Raw genomic sequence first — 21,887 nt, 5'->3', positions numbered from 1 at the left:
TTTCAAACTGAGGGAGTCCTCTGATAATTATTATGAATTAGTAGTGTCAGAGCCGTTAGACCGTGAGAAGGTCCCAGAATATGACATCACTTTCACTGTGACAGACAGAGGTTCTCCTCCTTTATCTGACAATGAAACTATGACCTTAGAGCTGCTGGATGTTAATGACAATGTCCCACAGTTCCCCCAGTCATTTTATACTATACGAGTCATGGAGAATAATGCACCTGGAGCCTTGCTCAGCTCCCTCACTGCCTTTGACCCTGACCTCCATGAAAACCAGTATCTAGTTTATTTCATAACAGAGAAGGAGATAGCCAACACCTCCATGTCCATGCTGTTCTCCATCAATCCAGAGAACGGTAATCTTTATGCACTAAAAACTTTTGACTATGAGATCGAGAAGGAGTTTCTGTTCCACATCGAGGCCAGAGACTCTGGCTCTCCGTCTCTCAGCAGTAATGTGACTGTCCACATCATTATTGTGGATCAGAACGACAATGCTCCTGTTATTGTGTCTCCGTGGCGTGCACACGGCTCAGTGGTGGAGGAAAAGATCCCCAGATCCACTGATCAGGGATCCCTGATTGCCAAGGTGATAGCTTTAGACACGGACTCAGTGCACAACTCTCGGATCACCTACCAGTTTCTACAGGTGACTGACACCACCTTGTTCAGTCTGGACCAATACAATGGAGAGATCCGCACTATGAGGATGTTCAGTTACAGAGATCCACGCCACCAGAGACTGGTTGTTGTTGCCAAGGACAACGGAGAGCCTGCTCTCTCTGCTACAGTCACCATCAAGCTGACCACAATGGAGACTGCTGTTAAAGCCTACTCTGACATGACTGAGGAGCCTCTGGAATATGACATCTTCTCAGACATAAACCTGTATTTGGTCATTGGTTTGGGCTCAGTGTCATTTCTGCTGCTCATCACCATATTGGTCACCATCGTGATCAAGTGTCAGAAACCCAAGTCCAGCAAAGCAGCTCCTCCCTCCAGGAACAGTGTGATCAGTGAGAGGAACTCCACCATTGCAGACTCCACTCTGGTCTCCAACGATGCATACTGGTACAGTCTGTTTCTAGCAGAGACCAGGAAAGGAAAGCTGGTGGTTAGACAGCCTCTGCCAAAGGGCTCCAGATACATTGTGTCCAGCATCCCGAGAGGGACAGGCCTGACAGAGACCAGTGACTCAGCAGCATCTACTCTACAGGTATTGTGAAACCGTTAGTGAGATTTTATCACTTTATATTTTTATTGTCCTGCTTAATCGTCACTGTGAATTTATTTTGTCAAAACGCACTACCAAATACCGACAAAAAAAATCACGTGTGTTCTATAATCAGTGCGTGCATTTTGCTCAGCGTTTCTTGGTATATAATAAAGGTGAGTGAATGCACAAATTAACTATTTTTTTATGTAAATTAGGACGACAACAGCATTACTATTAATTAGAACAGTTGCAAATATTTTTTAAAGAAAGCATTTCAGCATCAGATTTTCGAATTCAGTTTAAGTAAAACACAACACAAAGTGTCGCTCTTTACCACGAAAAAATATGGTTCACGTGACGCTGCCTTCCATACAGTTGAGCAAAGAAACAGAACCTCCATTGTTAGACGCTTCCTCCTTCAAGAAGCCCGAGATCATTAAATATCACCTCTTTGTGTATTTTCACAAAGGCGTGCTTTGAAACCGAGACATCAATTTTGACCATCCCCAGACACGAAAAACAGAAATTAATAATAATGGCTTTCAAATCATGTCAACGGATTTGGAAAAGGTATGTCTTGCTGCTAATATTTTTCTGTGTCACAGTCTCCGATATAGCTGCAGTTACGCACTACTCAATTCCCGAAGAGATGGAGCAAGGTTCCGTGGTCGCAAATCTAGCCCTGGATTTGGGTCTGGATGCAAAAACCTTGCGTAGACGGAACATGCGTTTGGATGTCATCGCGAATAAGCGGTATCTTGAGATCAATAAAGACACGGGAGACCTATTTGTTTCTGAAACGATTGACCGCGAACATATATGTAACAGCAAGAATCCATCGTGTTTTCTTAAAATGGATGTAACGATTGAAAACCCCATTCGTCTGTTCAACATTGAGGTTGAAATAATAGACATCAATGACAATGCACCTTATTTTCGTAGAGACACCATGTACTTAGACATATCCGAATCAACATCTCCAGGGGAACGCTTTTCTCTAACTAATTCTGTGGATCCGGATTTCGGTTCAAATTCAGTAAAAAATTACCATCTTAGTGAAAGTGAATATTTTATACTTGAAATTCAGACCGGGAGAGACGGCTCAAAGTTTGCAGACTTGATTTTGAAAAAATCTTTAGACAGAGAGCAGCAGGCTGTCCATAATCTAATACTCACTGCTGTGGACGGTGGAGTGCCCACGCGCACAGGTACAGCCAGTGTCATTGTTAGCGTGCTTGATATGAACGACAACGCCCCTTCATTTGACAAAGCAAAATATGTCGTAGATGTGATGGAAAACTCTCCAATTGGCAGTCTAGTAATTAAACTGAATGCCACTGATTTAGATGAAGGGTCCAATTCTGAGATTGTTTATTCATATAGTTTGTATACATCAGAAAGGACCCAAAAGATGTTTAACCTGAATCGAGAAAATGGTGAAATCAGAGTGAAAGAGATGATAAATTATGAAGATTTAAAACTTTATGAAATGGAAGTTATAGCCAGCGATAAGGGGCCTAACTCCTTATCTGGACAGTGTAAACTTACAATACAGGTGACAGATATGAATGACAATCACCCAGAAATATCCATCAAATCATTTCAAAGTCCGATAAAAGAAAATACACCCACAGACACAGTGATAGCTGTAATTAGTGTGAGTGACAAAGATTCAGGTGATAATGGAATAGTTGATCTTCATATTCCAGATAATATGCCTTTCAAACTGAGGGAGTCCTCTGATAACTATTATGAATTATTAGTGTCGGAGCCGTTAGACCGTGAGAAGGTCCCAGAATATGACATCACTTTCACTGTGACAGACAGAGGTTCTCCTCCTTTATCTGACAATGAAACTATGACCTTAGAGCTGCTGGATGTTAATGACAATGTCCCACAGTTCCCCCAGTCATTTTATACTATACGAGTCATGGAGAATAATGCACCCGGGGCCTTGCTCAGCTCCCTCACTGCCTTTGACCCTGACCTCCATGAAAACCAGTATCTAGTTTATTTCATAATAGAGAAGGAGATAGCCAACACCTCCATGTCCATGCTGTTCTCCATCAATCCAGAGAACGGTAATCTTTATGCACTAAAAACTTTTGACTATGAGATCGAGAAGGAGTTTCTGTTCCACATTGAGGCCAGAGACTCTGGCTCTCCTCCTCTCAGCAGTAATGTGACTGTCCACATCATTATTGTGGATCAGAACGACAATGCTCCTGTTATTGTGTCTCCGTGGCGTGCACACGGCTCAGTGGTGGAGGAAAAGATCCCCAGATCCACTGATAAAGGTTCCCTGGTTGCCAAGGTGATAGCTTTAGACACGGACTCAGTGCACAACTCTCGGATCACCTACCAGTTTCTACAGGTGACTGACACCACCTTGTTCAGTCTGGACCAATACAATGGAGAGATCCGCACTATGAGGATGTTCAGTTACAGAGATCCACGCCATCAGAGACTGGTTGTTGTTGCCAAGGACAACGGAGAGCCTGCTCTCTCTGCTACAGTCACCATCAAGCTGACCACAATGGAGACTGCTGTTAAAGCCTACTCTGACATGACTGAGGAGCCTCTGGAATATGACATCTTCTCAGACATAAATCTGTATTTGGTCATCGGTTTGGGCTCGGTGTCATTTCTGCTGCTCATCACCATATTGGTCACCATCGTGATCAAGTGTCAGAAACCCAAGTCCAGCAAAGCAGCTCCTCCCTCCAGGAACAGTGTGATCAGTGAGAGGAACTCCACCATTGCAGACTCCACTCTGGTCTCCAACGATGCCTACTGGTACAGTCTGTTTCTAGCAGAGACCAGGAAAGGAAAGCTGGTGGTTAGACAGCCTCTGCCAAAGGGCTCCAGATACATTGTGTCCAGCATCCCGAGAGGGACAGGCCTGACAGAGACTAGTGACTCAGCAGCTTCTACTCTGCAGGTATGAAATTAATGTTTTTGAAAACACACTGCACAGATATGTATCTCAATGGAGTATATGTATGAAATATAGTTATAATGAATCATGTGAAATACAAAATTTCATAAAAGCTGTTCCTGGGACTTTAGAAATGTGGAAGATCCTGGGATGTATTTTTTTCAGTGTCCAAATATGCATAAATCACATTTAGAAAAAGCCCCAGGCGCCCGTGTGGCTTAGTGGTGAAGCTGGTAACCAGGTTCGAGTCCTGGCCTGTCGCCAGCTTGCCCGTGTGTTTTTCCCCCCTTTCCTCTCTCTCTACTGTGGATAAAAGCCACTGTGGCCAAAAATGGAAAAAAAAAAAAGCAGCTCTAACATTCTCTTTTTTTGTGGTTGAAAAAATGGTCTTATTGTGATTCTGGTCAAAGTTAACATTTAGATTTAGTTGAAGCATTATCTAGATTTTTTATTCAGACATGATATTCATAATCTTTACATTGTCTTTGGTGGAATATGGCATTTAGATATGGCTGGATTTTAAGAATTTCTCAGACTTCAACTGACTGAGCTCGATGGAGTGGCATCACTTAAAACACGAACGTACTTTACATTGTTGGGATTGTTTTATTAATTAGTCAATGCCTAAAAGTCAACCACAAATTCACTCTGTGTGTCATTAGATTTTTACGTGATAAAATTTAGCATACAGTGGCAATCAAGAGTTTACACAGTGACCAAACCTTTGACTAGCACTGTATGTGTAAATGAAACAAAAGATCACTATAACCCAACATCCATTAAACAAAGCAAAACATCACTGTGAAAAAAAAGGTATTAAACAGGCAATATCTTCCCAGTAGGAAATTCAAAATCTTAAACCAGGCAACAACATCATTAAACTATTCCGAAATACTTCATCTTTAAATAGAATATAAATTCCCAGTTGTTTAGGAGTTGAAAATAATTGTGAACTACTGTTGATGTCGCTGCTCCTCAGAAAAATGCATTCCTGTGTGACGTCAAAATTTTCACGGTACTTCATTGGAGGCTGTCAAACCAGACATATTTCACGGGAGGGTCGACTGATAACGGCATAAAGACTGGTTTTTCCCTTCAACAACATCGTTGCCTTTCGTGAGATATTTGGCGATCACTTCATCTTGCATCAACATACAACCAAATTCAAAGTTTTAAAAAATTGTCGCTTTTTTTTTTTTCTCAATGGCTCACCGTAATCTCCGGCATTCCCGAAAACGGTATGTCTTAATATTTCTTTTTCTTTTTGCCACCATGAGTCCGGTATCGACAGTCACCCATTATTCGGTTCCCGAAGAAATGGACGAAGGATCTGTCGTTGCAAATTTAGCAACGGATTTGGGATTAGATATAAGAAGTCTGAGCAACAGAAAAATGCGCGTAGACGTTGTCGGTAATAAAAAATATCTTGAGATCAACAAAGACACAGGAGAGCTGTTTATTCTGGAAAGGATAGATAGGGAGTTTTTATGCCCCCTAAAGACAGCCACGTCATGCTTTCTTAAATTAGACGCTTCCATTGAGAATCCAGTACGAATGTTTAATATTGAGGTGGAAATAACAGACATTAACGATAATGCTCCACATTTCCGGAGGGGAACGATGCCTTTGGACATTTCAGAATCAAGTCCAGTTGGAGAGAGATTCTCACTGAATAATGCTGCAGATCCAGATGTTGGAACAAATTCTGTAAAGAATTATCATCTGAGCTCAAGTGAACATTTCTCAATTGAAATTCAGACCGGGAGAGACGGGACAAAGTTTGCAGACTTGATTTTGAAAAAATCTTTAGACAGAGAGCAGCAGACTGTCCATAATCTAATACTCACTGCTGTGGACGGTGGAGTGCCCACGCGCACAGGTACAGCCAGCATTATTATTCGTGTACTTGATGTGAATGACAACGCCCCTTCATTTGACAAAACAAAATATGTTGTAGATGTGATGGAAAACTCTCCAATTGGCAGTCTAGTAATTAAACTGAATGCCACTGATTTAGATGAAGGGTCCAATTCTGAGATTGTTTATTCATATAGTTTGTATACATCAGAAAGGACCCAAAAGATGTTTAACCTGAATCAAGAAAATGGTGAAATCAGAGTGAAAGAGATGATAAATTATGAAGATTTTAAACTTTATGAAATGGAAGTTATAGCCAGCGATAAGGGGCCTAACTCCTTATCTGGACAGTGTAAACTTACAATACAGGTGACAGATATGAATGACAATCACCCAGAAATATCAATCAAATCATTTCAAAGTCCGATAAAAGAAAATACACCCACAGACACAGTGATAGCTGTAATTAGTGTGAGTGACAAAGATTCAGGTGATAATGGAATAGTTGATCTTCATATTCCAGATAATATGCCTTTCAAACTGAGGGAGTCCTCCGATAACTATTATGAATTATTAGTGTCGGAGCCGTTAGACCGTGAGAAGGTCCCAGAATATGACATCACTTTCACTGTGACAGACAGAGGTTCTCCTCCTTTATCTGACAATGAAACTATGACCTTAGAGCTGCTGGATGTTAATGACAATGTCCCACAGTTCCCCCAGTCATTTTATACTATACGAGTCATGGAGAATAATGCACCTGGAGCCTTGCTCAGCTCCCTCACTGCCTTTGACCCTGACCTCCATGAAAACCAGTATCTAGTTTATTTCATAATAGAGAAGGAGATAGCCAACACCTCCATGTCCATGCTGTTCTCCATTAATCCAGAGAACGGTAATCTTTATGCACTAAAAACTTTTGATTATGAGATCGAGAAGGAGTTTTTGTTCCACATGGAGGCCAGAGACTCTGGCTCTCCTCCTCTCAGCAGTAATGTGACTGTCCACATCATTATTGTGGATCAGAATGACAATGCTCCTGTTATTGTGTCTCCGTGGCGTGCACACGGCTCAGTGGTGGAGGAAAAGATCCCCAGATCCACTGATAAGGGATCCCTGATTGCCAAGGTGATAGCTTTAGACACGGACTCTGTGCACAACTCTCGGATCACCTACCAGTTTCTACAGGTGACTGACACCACCTTGTTCAGTCTGGACCAATACAATGGAGAGATCCGCACTATGAGGATGTTCAGTTACAGAGATCCACGCCATCAGAGACTGGTTGTTGTTGCCAAGGACAATGGAGAGCCTGCTCTCTCTGCTACAGTCACCATCAAGCTGACCACAATGGAGACTGCTGTTAAAGCCTACTCTGACATGACTGAGGAGCCTCTGGAATATGACATCTTCTCAGACATAAACCTGTATTTGGTCATCGGTCTGGGCTCGGTGTCATTTCTGCTGCTCATCACCATATTGGTCACCATCGTGATCAAGTGTCAGAAACCCAAGTCCAGCAAAGCAGCTCCTCCCTCCAGGAACAGTGTGATCAGTGAGAGGAACTCCACCATTGCAGACTCCACTCTGGTCTCCAATGATGCATACTGGTACAGTCTGTTTCTAGCAGAGACCAGGAAAGGAAAGCTGGTGGTTAGACAGCCTCTGCCAAAGGGCTCCAGATACATTGTGTCCAGCATCCCGAGAGGGACAGGACTGACAGAGACTAGTGACTCAGCAGCTTCTACTCTGCAGGTATGAAATTCATGTTTCTGAAAACACACTGCACAGATATGTATCTCATTGGAGCATATGTATGAAATATAGTTATAATGAATCATGTGAAATACAAAATTTCATAAAAGTTGTTCTTTGGATTTTGAAATAATGAAGATCTTGGGATATATTGTTTTCAGTGCCCAAAGGTGCATAAATCACATGTAGAAATAACTAAATTTTACTCTTTTTTTGTGGTTTAAAAAATGGCACAGTAGCATACTGTTCTCACTGTGATTCTGGTCAAAGTTAACATTTAGATTTAGTTGAAGCATTATCTAGATTTTCTGATTCAGACTTGATATTCCTAATTTTTACATTGTCTTTGGTGGGATATGGCATTTAGATACGAGTGGATTTTATGAATTTCTCAGATTTCAACTGACTGAAGTTGATGGAGCAGCATCACTTACAACACAAACTTACTTTACATTGCTGGGATTGTTTTATTAAATAGTCAGTGCCTAAAAGTCAACCACAAATTCACTCTCTGTGTCAGTAGTTTTTTATGTGATAAAATTTAGCATACAGTGGCAATCAAGAGTTTACACAGTGACCAAACCTTTGACTAGCACTGTATGTGTAAATGAAACAAAAGATAACTATAACCCAACATCCATTAAACAAAGCAAATCATCACTGTGAAAAAAAAGGTATTAAAAAGGCAATATCTTCCCAGTAGGAAATTCAAAATCTTAAACCAGGCAAAAGCATCGTTAAAACATTTCGAAATACTTCATCTTTGAATAGAGTATAAATTCCCAGCTGTTTAGGAGTTGGTTATAATTGTGAACTACTGTTGATGTCGCTGTTCTTCAGAAAAATAAAATCACATGTGACGTCAAAATTCTCACGATGCTTCATTGGAGGCTGTCAAACCAGACATATTTCACGGGAGGGTCGACTGATAACGGCATAAAGACTGGTTTTTCCCTTCAACAACATCGTTGCCTTTCGTGAGATATTTGGGGATCGCTTCATCTTGCATCAGAATACAACCAAATTCAACGTTTTAAATGGTCGTTTTTTTCTCAATGGCTCCCCGTAATCTCCGGTATTCCCGAAAACGGTATGTCTTAATATTTCTTTTTCTTTTTGCCACCATGAGTCCGGTATCGACAGTCACCCATTATTCGGTTCCCGAAGAAATGGACGAAGGATCTGTCGTTGCAAATTTAGCAACGGATTTGGGATTAGATATAAGAAGTCTGAGCAACAGAAAAATGCGCGTAGACGTTGTCGGTAATAAAAAATATCTTGAGATCAACAAAGACACAGGAGAGCTGTTTATTCTGGAAAGGATAGATAGGGAGTTTTTATGCCCCCTGAAAACAACCACGTCATGCTTTCTTAAATTAGACGCTTCCATTGAGAATCCAGTACGAATGTTTAATATTGAGGTGGAAATAACAGACATTAACGATAATGCTCCACATTTCCGGAGGGGAACGATGCATTTGGACATTTCAGAATCAAGTCCAGTTGGAGAGAGATTCTCACTGAATAATGCTGCAGATCCAGATGTTGGAACAAATTCTGTAAAAACTTACCATCTGAGCACAAGTGAACATTTTGCACTTGAAATTCAGACCGGGAGAGACGGGACAAAGTTTGCAGACTTGATTTTGAAAAAATCTTTAGACAGAGAGCAGCAGACTGTCCATAATCTAATACTCACTGCTGTGGACGGTGGAGTGCCCACGCGCACAGGTACAGCCAGCATTATTATTCGTGTACTTGATGTGAACGACAACGCCCCTTCATTTGACAAAGCAAAATATGTCGTAGATGTGATGGAAAACTCTCCAATTGGCAGTCTAGTAATTAAACTGAATGCCACTGATTTAGATGAAGGGTCCAATTCTGAGATTGTTTATTCATATAGTTTGTATACATCAGAAAGGACCCAAAAGATGTTTAACCTGAATCAAGAAAATGGTGAAATCAGAGTGAAAGAGATGATAAATTATGAAGATTTAAAACTTTATGAAATGGAAGTTATAGCCAGCGATAAGGGGCCTAACTCCTTATCTGGACAGTGTAAACTTACAATACAGGTGACAGATATGAATGACAATCACCCAGAAATTTCCATCAAATCATTTCAAAGTCCGATAAAAGAAAATACACCCACAGACACAGTGATAGCTGTAATTAGTGTAAGTGACAAAGATTCAGGTGATAATGGAATAGTTGATCTTCATATTGCAGATAATATGCCTTTCAAACTGAGGGAGTCCTCTGATAACTATTATGAATTATTAGTGTCGGAGCCGTTAGACCGTGAGAAGGTCCCAGAATATGACATCACTTTCACTGTGACAGACAGAGGTTCTCCTCCTTTATCTGACAATGAAACTATGACCTTAGAGCTGCTGGATGTTAATGACAATGTCCCACAGTTCCCCCAGTCATTTTATACTATACGAGTCATGGAGAATAATGCACCTGGGGCCTTGCTCACCTCCCTCACTGCCTTTGACCCTGACCTCCATGAAAACCAGTATCTAGTTTATTTCATAATAGAGAAGCAGATAGCCAACACCTCCATGTCCATGCTGTTCTCCATCAATCCAGAGAACGGTAATCTTTATGCACTAAAAACTTTTGATTATGAGATCGAGAAGGAGTTTTTGTTCCACATGGAGGCCAGAGACTCTGGCTCTCCTCCTCTCAGCAGTAATGTGACTGTCCACATCATTATTGTGGATCAGAACGACAATGCTCCTGTTATTGTGTCTCCGTGGCGTGCACACGGCTCAGTGGTGGAGGAAAACATCCCCAGATCCACTGATAAGGGATCCCTGATTGCCAAGGTGATAGCTTTAGACACGGACTCTGTGCACAACTCTCGGATCACCTACCAGTTTCTACAGATGACTGACACCACCTTGTTCAGTCTGGACCAATACAATGGAGAGATCCGCACTATGAGGATGTTCAGTTACAGAGATCCACGCCATCAGAGACTAGTTGTTGTTGCCAAGGACAACGGAGAACCTGCTCTCTCTGCTACAGTCACCATCAAGCTGACCACGATGGAGACTGCTGTTAAAGCCTACTCTGACATGACTGAGGAGCCTCTGGAATATGACATCTTCTCAGACATAAACCTGTATTTGGTCATTGGTTTGGGCTCTGTGTCATTTCTGCTGCTCATCACCATATTGGTCACCATCGTGATCAAGTGTCAGAAACCCAAGTCCAGCAAAGCAGCTCCTCCCTCCAGGAACAGTGTGATCAGTGAGAGGAACTCCACCATTGCAGACTCCACTCTGGTCTCCAACGATGCCTACTGGTACAGTCTGTTTCTAGCAGAGACCAGGAAAGGAAAGCTGGTGGTTAGACAGCCTCTGCCAAAGGGCTCCAGATACATTGTGTCCAGCATCCCAAGAGGGACAGGACTGACAGAGACTAGTGACTCAGCAGCTTCTACTCTGCAGGTAGGAATCTATTGTCCATATTTTAATTTTGAAGTGAGACTGAGAGAGAAACTTTATCTGTAACTATACTGAGGATGTGCAAAAGAGAACAATGTTTTAAGGATAATAAATGTGTCATAAATGTGATACTTAATCTTTGTTTGACTATTATAGCTTTCCTTACCATATAGCAACACACGTAATTCTGCAACTTGTCTACTTTGATGTTTAGGAGGAAATTTATCTAGAGTATCAATACAAAAAAAAAAAAAAAAAAAAAAAGAAAAAAAAAGGAAAAAAACCGAGGCTTATATTTGAACCTATCTGAACACTGAGTTATATCCACAATTTCTACCTCAATATTAAACATTCGTACTGGGTACTCAACGGAAGCGTCTAATTTAAGACAGCATGACGTGGCTGTCTTTAGGGGGCATAAAAACTCCCTATCTATCCTTTCTAGAATAAACAGCTCTCCTGTGTCTTTGTTGATCTCAAGATATTTTTTATTACCGACAACGTCTACGCGCATTTTTCTGTTGCTCAGATTTCTGATATCTAATCCCACATCCGTTGCTAAATTTGCAGGTGAGTGTGTCAAAGACCCGCCTGATGTATGATTTCTGAGAGTTCCCTCTTCTCTTCTCTTCTCTTCTCTTCTCTTCTCTTCTCTTCTCTTCTCTTCTCTTCTCTTCTCTTCTCTTCTCTTCTCTTCTCTTTCTTTCTTTCTTTCTTTCTTTCTTTCTTTCTTTCTTTCTTTCTTTCTTTCTTTCTTTCTAAAGTAATATCGCTGCTGAATTTCACAACAGGTAACGTATTTTGTACTATAAATCAATAAACACAAAATAAACTATGGATCGCAAGAACAAATGCATTCCTGTAATTAACAACGTGTAAGAGAGGGTTTTTTTTTTTTTTTTTTTAAACTTGCTAGCATCTAGTTTTTAATTAAATTGCCGAATATTTTAATGACAGGAAACAATTAATAATATAACTTTAGCGCCCACTGTTTTCCCCCACTGCATAACAAATGAAAATAATTATCTTCATTTGTTATGCAGTGGGGGAAAAAAAGAGTCCTGAAGCGGGGAAGATCGGTAGCACGTAATCACAGAATAACTATAATACGCACAGATAGATTTGATGTCCTTATTTGTAGCACTGTTTTTACACAATGAGATGCGCATTAAACTGCCAGTCTACGAAGCTAACGGGATACTATGTTAAAAACTCATTGTCTTCATGATAATTCCGTTTTTGTTTGACAAATAATAATAAAGTGGATGGAGAAAGGCAAAGATAAGGAAACCCAAGAATCACTTTGCATGAAATCACTAATCCACGTCTCAGTCCACATCACGAACTTCTTAAAGAGGGGTTACGATTATCTCACGCTGTGGCCATTTAAAAACAAAAACAACAACAACAACTTCATTTTATTCACGTCTTTTGAAAAGTTACAAAAGTTGCACAATTGTTTTCGTCGCTGTTTTCCACGAAAAAAAAAAAAAACTCATTGGTGAGGTCATCAATTTCCCGTTTATTTATTGGAGGAAGGAGAGTAGGTGGTACCATTTAAAACTTACGTCACTGCTGGTGAAAAAAAAACATTTTCTCTGAAGATCTCCGTTTCACGTCTCGAGTCAACAAGAGGACGATTTATCCACTTTTCTGTATATTTCAAGGTGTTTCACTGCTACGGAATTTTCACGATGACGCATTATCTCGAACAGTTACGCGGGGTAGGGTACGTTTCTCTGATTATCTTTCTTTCTGCCATCACTAATACGGTGTCTTCAATCATCCATTATTCTGTTCCCGAAGAAATGGAGCAAGGATCTGTCGTTGCAAATTTAGCAACTGATCTAGGGTTAGACGTTAAGACACTGAATGAAAGAAAAATGCGGCTAGATGTTGTAGCTAACAAGAAATATCTTGACATTAATAAGGAAACGGGGGAGTTGTTCATTTTAGAAAGAATTGACCGAGAGTCTCTATGCCCATCGAAAACAACGTCATACTGCGTTCTCAAATTAGACGCTACCATTGAAAATCCAGTACGAATGTTTAATATTGAGGTGGAAATAACAGACATTAACGATAATGCTCCACATTTCCGGAGGGGAACGATGCATTTGGACATTTCAGAATCAAGTCCAGTTGGAGAGAGATTCTCACTGAATAATGCTGCAGATCCAGATGTTGGAACAAATTCTGTAAAAACTTACCACCTGAGCACAAGTGAACATTTTGCACTTGAAATTCAGACCGGGAGAGACGGGACAAAGTTTGCAGACTTGATTTTGAAAAAATCTTTAGACAGAGAGCAGCAGACTGTCCATAATCTAATACTCACTGCTGTGGACGGTGGAGTGCCCACGCGCACAGGTACAGCCAGCATTATTATTCGTGTACTTGATGTGAACGACAACGCCCCTTCATTTGACAAAGCAAAATATGTCGTAAATGTGATGGAAAACTCTCCAATTGGCAGTCTAGTAATTAAACTGAATGCCACTGATTTAGATGAAGGGTCCAATTCTGAGATTGTTTATTCATATAGTTTGTATACATCAGAAAGGACCCAAAAGATGTTTAACCTGAATCAAGAAAATGGTGAAATCAGAGTGAAAGAGATGATAAATTATGAAGATTTAAAACTTTATGAAATGGAAGTTATAGCCAGCGATAAGGGGCCTAACTCCTTATCTGGACAGTGTAAACTTACAATACAGGTGACAGATATGAATGACAATCACCCAGAAATTTCCATCAAATCATTTCAAAGTCCGATAAAAGAAAATACACCCACAGACACAGTGATAGCTGTAATTAGTGTGAGTGACAAAGATTCAGGTGATAATGGAATAGTTGATCTTCATATTGCAGATAATATGCCTTTCAAACTGAGGGAGTCCTCTGATAACTATTATGAATTATTAGTGTCGGAGCCGTTAGACCGTGAGAAGGTCCCAGAATATGACATCACTTTCACTGTGACAGACAGAGGTTCTCCTCCTTTATCTGACAATGAAACTATGACCTTAGAGCTGCTGGATGTTAATGACAATGTCCCACAGTTCCCCCAGTCATTTTATACTATACGAGTCATGGAGAATAATGCACCTGGAGCCTTGCTCAGCTCCCTCACTGCCTTTGACCCTGACCTCCATGAAAACCAGTATCTAGTTTATTTCATAATAGAGAAGGAGATAGCCAACACCTCCATGTCCATGCTGTTCTCCATTAATCCAGAGAACGGTAATCTTTATGCACTAAAAACTTTTGACTATGAGATCGAGAAGGAGTTTCTGTTCCACATCGAGGCCAGAGACTCTGGCTCTCCTCCTCTCAGCAGTAATGTGACTGTCCACATCATTATTGTTGATCAGAACGACAATGCTCCGGTTATTGTGTCTCCGTGGCGTGCACACGGCTCAGTGGTGGAGGAAAAGATCCCCAGATCCACTGATAAAGGCTCCCTGGTTGCCAAGGTGATAGCTTTAGACACAGACTCTGTTCACAACTCTCGGATCACCTACCAGTTTCTACAGGTGACTGACACCACCTTGTTCAGTCTGGACCAATACAATGGAGAGATCCGCACTATGAGGATGTTCAGTTACAGAGATCCACGCCATCAGAGACTGGTTGTTGTTGCAAAGGACAACGGTGATCCTGCTCTCTCTGCTACAGTCACCATCAAGCTGACCACAATGGAGACTGCTGTTAAAGCCTACTCTGACATGACTGAGGAGCCTCTGGAATATGACATCTTCTCAGACATAAACCTGTATTTGGTCATCGGTCTGGGCTCGGTGTCATTTCTGCTGCTCATCACCATATTGGTCACCATCGTGATCAAGTGTCAGAAACCCAAGTCCAGCAAAGCAGCTCCTCCCTCCAGGAACAGTGTGATCAGTGAGAGGAACTCCACCATTGCAGACTCCACTCTGGTCTCCAACGATGCCTACTGGTACAGTCTGTTTCTAGCAGAGACCAGGAAAGGAAAGCTGGTGGTTAGACAGCCTCTGCCAAAGGGCTCCAGATACATTGTGTCCAGCATCCCGAGAGGGACAGGCCTGACAGAGACTAGTGACTCAGCAGCTTCTACTCTACAGGTATAGATTGTCATTAATGTTGTTGCAGTTTAAATAAACTCACTTTAGCAAAGGATTTGTGCTATTTATTACAATAGCTTGTTTAATGTACTTAATAGTCAAATATCTTTTTTAATGTCACCCTTTGGTATTCTTGCAATGTGTTTCATGCAAATGTTTTGCTTTTTGCTTGGGAGACATTGCAACACTGAGAAAATGGGTATAGATTAAAAGGAAAAAAAAATCAACATTAATATTTCATATAGTGTAAACCCAAATATGGTTTTGCTCTGATGTTTTGTGTTTAGTTTTATGCTAAGGAGTCACAGGCATATCAGCAAAGCAGATGCCACAGTCCAACTATATTGTTTTTTATTTTTAATTTTGTTATCTAAGGTAGAGAAATCATTGTGAGGTCAGAGTGGAGTGTGACAACATTTGTGAGTTAAAAAAACTGTGCTGACATCTGGCATAGTTGTTTTTGCCCGTTGGTGTTTCCTTTCTACATGGATAAGACCCAGAATATGAGATTGCAGGTCTTCAGAACAACTTCAGGCTGAACTTTGCAATATGACTGCAACTCTATCTATCTATCTATCTATCTATCTATCTATCTATCTATCTATCTATCTATCTATCTATCTATCTATCTATCTATCTATCTATCTATCTATCTATCTATCTATCTATCTATCTATCTATCTATCTATCTATCTATCTATCCATCCATCCATCTATCCATCTATCCATCCATCCATCCATCTATGCAAGCTAAATGTAAAACTGACCTACTGTGGCTAGTGTGACCTACTTCTGTAGCACACACTGTAACATGCTGCAATATGTGTTTTAAAGGTTCACACTAACCATGCTTATTTTGTGCTATTTTTAAATGACAGCTTTCAATTTAGAGTCCCAACCCTGTGATCATTGGTTGCATACACACATACGCAAAGAATCCTTCTTCTGTGCTTGCAATGACCTGACTACTGAATTGCTTGTTTGTTTTTTTTTTCTCCCCACTCTAAAGTACCCTAAATGAAGGAAGTCCACTCTGCAGTTGGAGGTATGCAGGAGTCTCACTCCCCCGCCCCGGATAACCTTTTATTACTTACATTACAGAACTTAGTGTTTGAATTGTTTTTGTGTTGGTTTGTTCTCAGTGTACGTTTTTATTACTTGTCTTTTTTTTTAATTTATTTTGGAGAAGGGGCTGTTTTTTTTTTTATTGGCCAAGGATTACTTCACTTGACATTACATGCAGTTTGCCACACTTTTTGTGTTAGCGCTAATGTTGTCTCATCCATAAATTCTAATGAACGCTTCTTATATAATCTGACCAGCACAGTAATTAACAGCATGCTAATATATTTCAATACTGTGCTTTTTCCCTTAATGCTTTTCTTTTATTTGACACACACAAAAATATTACTATCATGGCCTTTACTGACCTCAGACAAGCAATATGGTAAACAAAAATAATCATAATGGCTGACAAGTTGTTTATGGTCTTACTTACAATCCAGCTAATATGCTGATCCAGATTATGTAGTATTTAACTAGTATTCCTGTAGTAGTCATTGCTTTTGGTGAACAAAGTGACAATCACTAAGAAAAGTACCCAAGCCAAAAATCTGTATCCCAGGGTCTGGAAGAAAAAATCTGAATTTTAACCAGCACTGTTGTCATTTGCTGGCTTAGCTTTTTCACAGTGTGGTCTTTGGTGTTTTTGGTTTTTCTCAGTTACTTTGGCAAATTTCCTCAAATTTTTTAAAGTTCTCTGCACTGAAGATTCATTTCCCAGAGCAGCTCACACATGCAGCAAAAAAACTACAGTTAATCTGCCACAGGCCGTAACTCACTCAAAACCTTTAAATCCTTTAAATCCCGGACACCAATATGAATTTTGTAAACCAGGGTGTTTTGTGAGTTTTCAGCGCAATTTTATTTATTTATTTTACAGCTTTCATACTTGTAACACACCCCTGTGTGTTCTATAGAGTTAGAAAATGAATCTGACTATTCTGCATGTGATGACTTATACATTAAAATATGTTTTCAAGATGAAAACTATTCCACTGAGAAAATGCTTTATCTGTATTGATGACAAAGAAAAATACAAGCCAGGAGCATTCAAATTGCATAGATCTGCTGAAACATTTACAACTTGAAAGAATAATGGAAAATGCTGTTTTTGTGCACAAGCAACACGATGTTGTGAAGGATTCTGTATATTGTTTTGACAACTTTAACTGATTCAGGAGCTGAGTCAAAGCAGCTGAGAAAAACTGTAATAAAAGCCAGGAAAAAAAAACAACTTATATGCCTTTAATTGAATCACTGTGTTCTCAAAAGAATGGTGTGCATGCCTGTTCATCCCCTGTAATGAGCCATCACTAATATAGTAGGACTGTTTCCTATTTTTGAATGTCTGTAAGTGGAATTAGGCTGTGCTGTTTCTGCGTGATTGGGACTGTTAAACCTGTAATACTACTAAATGTTTCTGACTTCACAGAATGACACGCTTGAACATGAACATTAATGACACTGTCTTTTGTAGACTGAATTGTGACCTAAATCTTTGTGCAGGAGAGGCGCAAAGAGAAACCGGTCACCCAGTTACCTAGCAACCACTCTCCTTCACATAATTTTGCAGCATGGTATTCATTGATAGACCTGCCACCTCCCCACTACATGTTCAAGGATCTGCCCAATCCCTCAACCCAGTCTGTCCTCTGCCTGAAGCCCCGTCTAAGCGACAGACATCGGCTGCATGAGATGTGTCAGTTTGCCCAGTCACAAGGCTCTAAGTGCTCTGGTCCTCTTTTGAAATTTGTCTAATTCTTGTCTCGTTGGCAGGCATCCACCACCAGTAGCAGCAGTTCCACATAAGAAGCCCCCTCCTGCAGTGTACCGACAAGAATAGCTTCATAGAAGAAAGAAGACCCCCCCCCCCCCCCCCCCCCGCTCCCCACTCCCCCCTCCCCCGTTCCCCACCACAAGACCTGTCCTGCTCAGTCTGGTTCTTCTTCCTTAAATAATGTGTATCTGTGATTCCATAACACCAGTCAACTATAGTGACTGATCAGAAACGTGGCCCACCCCACTCTTTCTTAGAGCCCATGATAAGCCAGTCAACATTCAATATGCATGATAAGACAGCATGGCTTCAACCACACTTCAACTGTCAAACTAAAAAGAAAATTTCAAGAGGAGATACAAAGAAATGGACTATCTGAAAAACTGTGCCAGTGGATATTTACAGAAGCCACAACAAAGAGTCAAAGAGTGAACATGGGAATATTGAAATGCCTTGAAAAGACTTTTTTTTTTCTCTCTCTAAAAAAAAGAAACACATCAGATATAATTTTTTAAAACTCCCTGCTTTGTTTTGCTCCATTACAGCTTTGTTGTGTGATACATTGGGTAACTAAGATGCCAAACAGCACAATTAACTAAATATCAGAAAAGCACCAACTTACAGTGTTAAAGTATGAAATAAGAGGAAAATTTGTAAATGTGGTCACTTTTGGTACTTGTGTGTTTTGTACTTGACTTTGCGCTTTATATGTGAGCTAGGCCTCAAGATACTGTATGATTGAGAGTGCTGAGAGATTAAATCAACAAGTGTACAAAATGGATGAGATCAAGGCCTTTAGCCATTATGCCTTTCAGTTGTTTTTGCATGGAAGAATTCAAGTACTTTGATAGCTTTAGGTATTTTATGATATTAAGCAAAGTCATTTTTTTCCAGTTAAGTATCACTGTCTCACTTCATTTTGCCAATGGAAGAAAACATATTAATGGGACCATAATGACAGTACATCACTGTAATGTAATCAAGAAGTCCTGAGAAGTTCAGAAGATGTTGAAGGCTTAGCAAAGTCATAACCAAAACAGCTGGTAGCACAATGACATTTCTTTGGATTCAGAAAATTGTGTCTCCTCAAAGCCTAAATTAAAATGTACAGTTTTTATTATTATATATTTTTTGTCCACTTGGACAATACTTGAGAATGCGCCTTTGATTTTAAACTCAACAGAAGTGAATGCAGTGAGCCTTTTAGAATAGACCGAGTGTTGTATACACACCACAAACATAAACATGTACAGTCACCTTTTTATTTCGAAGTCCAGGTTCTGGGTGTTCCTTCATTTTAATGTCTTCTGCAGTTGTATTTAACATGTTTAAAACTAAAGAAGCAAACATGTTTAATTCTTACATTACAATTCTGAAACAATGGTGTGGTTAATTTCACTTAATGAAAGCTGTGCTTATGTTTATTACTGACTATCTATGTATATAGATATGCATATGTGATGCCTAAACTAGGATACAGTATATACAGTATATCATTTGTATATATCTATGAATATGCCTTTCATTTTCAGTACCAGTGCTTTTGCAACTTTTAATGTGAAAAAAAGTGGAACTTCTGTGCCATAAGATTTATGACCCAACTGGTATGTTTAGCACAGCTCATAAAGTATTACTTGTAAGAAGCTCAAATATGTTACAACAAAATACAGTAAGGGCCTTGGTACAGTGATACTTTTATGGTGCAATATATAGTAATGTGTGTAATGTGAGCTAACTGTGATCTGTGGTCTGGTCTGTATGATCCATTAAATACAAAATAGAATAAACTAAGTGACATTTACTACCCAGTTTGGATAACTGTATTATTTAAAAATGGTTTCAGTAGTAGCATAATTTAAAGAGTAGTTGTTTAGCCATATTAATGAATAAGATCAAGCGATAAAGTCAAACTACATTTATTGTGAAATAGATTCAAATCTCAAAGTTCAAGTTACCTTACGTGTAATTCCTGTCCCATCCTTGTAAACTTGTTAACAAACTTGCTTAATTTCCTCTTCAGTAGAACCTACTTAGTTGGTATGTCACAATGTCTCATTTCTGCAACACTTTACATGTTCCTCTGACCTAAGAGTAGTATTAGTGTCAGATTTATCTGTACAGTGTCTTCATTTGAATCACTTTATAGGGCAGTGCAGATTATTAAAATTGCAGTGCTGTGACTCCCTGTTCCTTGAAAGATAAACAAGAAATAAACATTAGCTGATAGTGTGGCTCACATAGTGAGTTGTTTAAGGGGCACTGTACAGCAATTTAATGGACATTCTCTAAACAAGGTACACCTTGTTTTAAGTCAGGCGTAATGTGTCTATAGGCAGGGATCATCTATACAAATCTTTAAAATGCCAAATTACCTCTTTCTTTCAATGTATTAAACTATATTTACATAATATTTGTATTTACATATATGCTTATTTTACTTAATTGGAGTCATTTTGATTTCAGATTTGTTTACTAAGATATTTGTTCTGTCATACATTCTGTTTTATTTAGCTATAAACTGCTCTGTTTATTTAATCTATTTGTTATATCACTGCATGAAAAGTGGGTTTTTCGACAGTTTCTTGTATGTAATATTGACGCGCGCCTTGAGTTTTAGGGCTCTCAGCAGGAGGCTTTGGTCAGAACAGTAAACTGTAGGGAAACTGCCATGGACTCTCTGTGTCAGTGCTCCCTCAGCTCCCCCCTCTCCTCAGGTCTAGGGCAGGGTCTCATATGTAAAGGAGGTTTCTGTGAGTCATACAAATGCAAATCAAGTACTCACCAGTGGTCTACCCCTCCCAACAGTTGTAACCAACATATTTTTATTTCTACAGCGAAACATTCAAACAAGACTAATCTCACAAGAAATCATTCTAATTTATAAATTTGAATTATCTAGTTGGAAATATATTTTTGGAAGTTTTCAGCTTTTGTCCCTTTTTCCAATAAGGCTGTGAGCTTCTGTCTGTGAGCTTCTGTCTGTGAGCCTTTGTCATGGAGTTTTTTGTGAACCCTGAACTTTAGTGGACTGAGGGAGATAAACAAAGGCTATATCTTGATTTTGGTGACACCACAAGCATTATTTTCACTGAAAAGCGTACTCAGTTTTCAGTCTAATTCACTGTAACAAAAAGTCTGTCACACCATCATCCTCTCATGTGCAGTGGCTTCCCAGCTAGCATTGAACATTCAGACAGCAGCGGTAACGCCGGCCTGATGGGAGCAGGGAGAAGAGAGAGTGTCCGGGGTGGCTGGGCTGTTTTAGGATCTTCATGGCCCTCAGCCTGCACTGCTTGGTGTAAATGTCCTGCAGGTTGGGGAGGGTGGTTCTGATGGTCCGTTCAGCTGAACGAACCACCCTTTTTAGGGCCATGAAGTCCTGCTTGGTGCAGTTTCCCATCCAGGTGGTGATGCTCCCATAATAATCCCATATAATCTATATATATAAAGAAAACAAAAACATTATGACATATAATGCTTTGCTACTTCTGGGCCATGTGGTGGTGGCTTTCTCTCAGAGCATGGTCCAGCATACAAACACTTATGGTGCACAGTGTTGTATTTAGGGTGAGCTTCTAGTCAGTCTTGCAGTTTGGCTCAGAGGTCACTGAGCTCCTGGCTGGGGAAGCTTTGGGGTCTTAATCCAGCCTGATACGCCCTCTGAGACGCCATCCTCCTCATCCAACATGAGGTCAGTGGTGACACCGTCCCA

The 21,887-nt window shown here is 40.0% G+C and overlaps 3 protein-coding genes across 4 annotated transcripts; all 3 read left to right on the top strand.

Annotated features, from left to right (window-relative positions):
- Positions 1–1,644: 1,644 nt before the first annotated feature.
- Positions 1,645–18,241, top strand: LOC115786771 (protocadherin alpha-C2-like). Its single transcript, XM_030739162.1, has 3 exons — positions 1,645–4,163; positions 16,346–16,381; positions 18,175–18,241. Exons 1-2 carry the CDS (start codon positions 1,758–1,760, stop codon positions 16,355–16,357), a joined length of 2,418 nt encoding a protein of 805 aa, XP_030595022.1. The 5' UTR covers positions 1,645–1,757; the 3' UTR covers positions 16,358–16,381; positions 18,175–18,241.
- LOC115786772 (protocadherin alpha-C2-like) lies at positions 5,228–7,778 on the top strand. The gene has a single exon (XM_030739163.1). It carries the CDS (start codon positions 5,364–5,366, stop codon positions 7,776–7,778), a length of 2,415 nt encoding a protein of 804 aa, XP_030595023.1. The 5' UTR covers positions 5,228–5,363.
- On the top strand, positions 12,741–18,277 carry LOC115786769 (protocadherin alpha-C2-like). Of its 2 annotated transcripts, XM_030739160.1 has the most exons (3): positions 12,742–15,336; positions 16,346–16,381; positions 18,175–18,277. In XM_030739160.1, the coding sequence occupies exons 1-2, from the start codon at positions 12,928–12,930 to the stop codon at positions 16,355–16,357; spliced, it is 2,421 nt and encodes an 806-aa protein (XP_030595020.1). In that variant the 5' UTR covers positions 12,742–12,927; the 3' UTR covers positions 16,358–16,381; positions 18,175–18,277. The 2 variants fall into 2 exon arrangements, with proteins under 2 accessions (XP_030595019.1, XP_030595020.1); XM_030739159.1 differs by lacking the exon at positions 16,346–16,381 and having other exon boundaries at positions 12,741–15,336; positions 18,175–18,276.
- The last annotated feature ends 3,610 nt before the right edge of the window (positions 18,278–21,887 follow it).

The sequence above is a fragment of the Archocentrus centrarchus genome, chromosome 10 (assembly GCF_007364275.1).
Source record: "Archocentrus centrarchus isolate MPI-CPG fArcCen1 chromosome 10, fArcCen1, whole genome shotgun sequence".
In the NCBI taxonomy this organism is placed as follows: Eukaryota; Metazoa; Chordata; class Actinopteri; order Cichliformes; family Cichlidae; genus Archocentrus; species Archocentrus centrarchus.
This window is presented reverse-complemented; position numbering and strand designations above follow the sequence as displayed.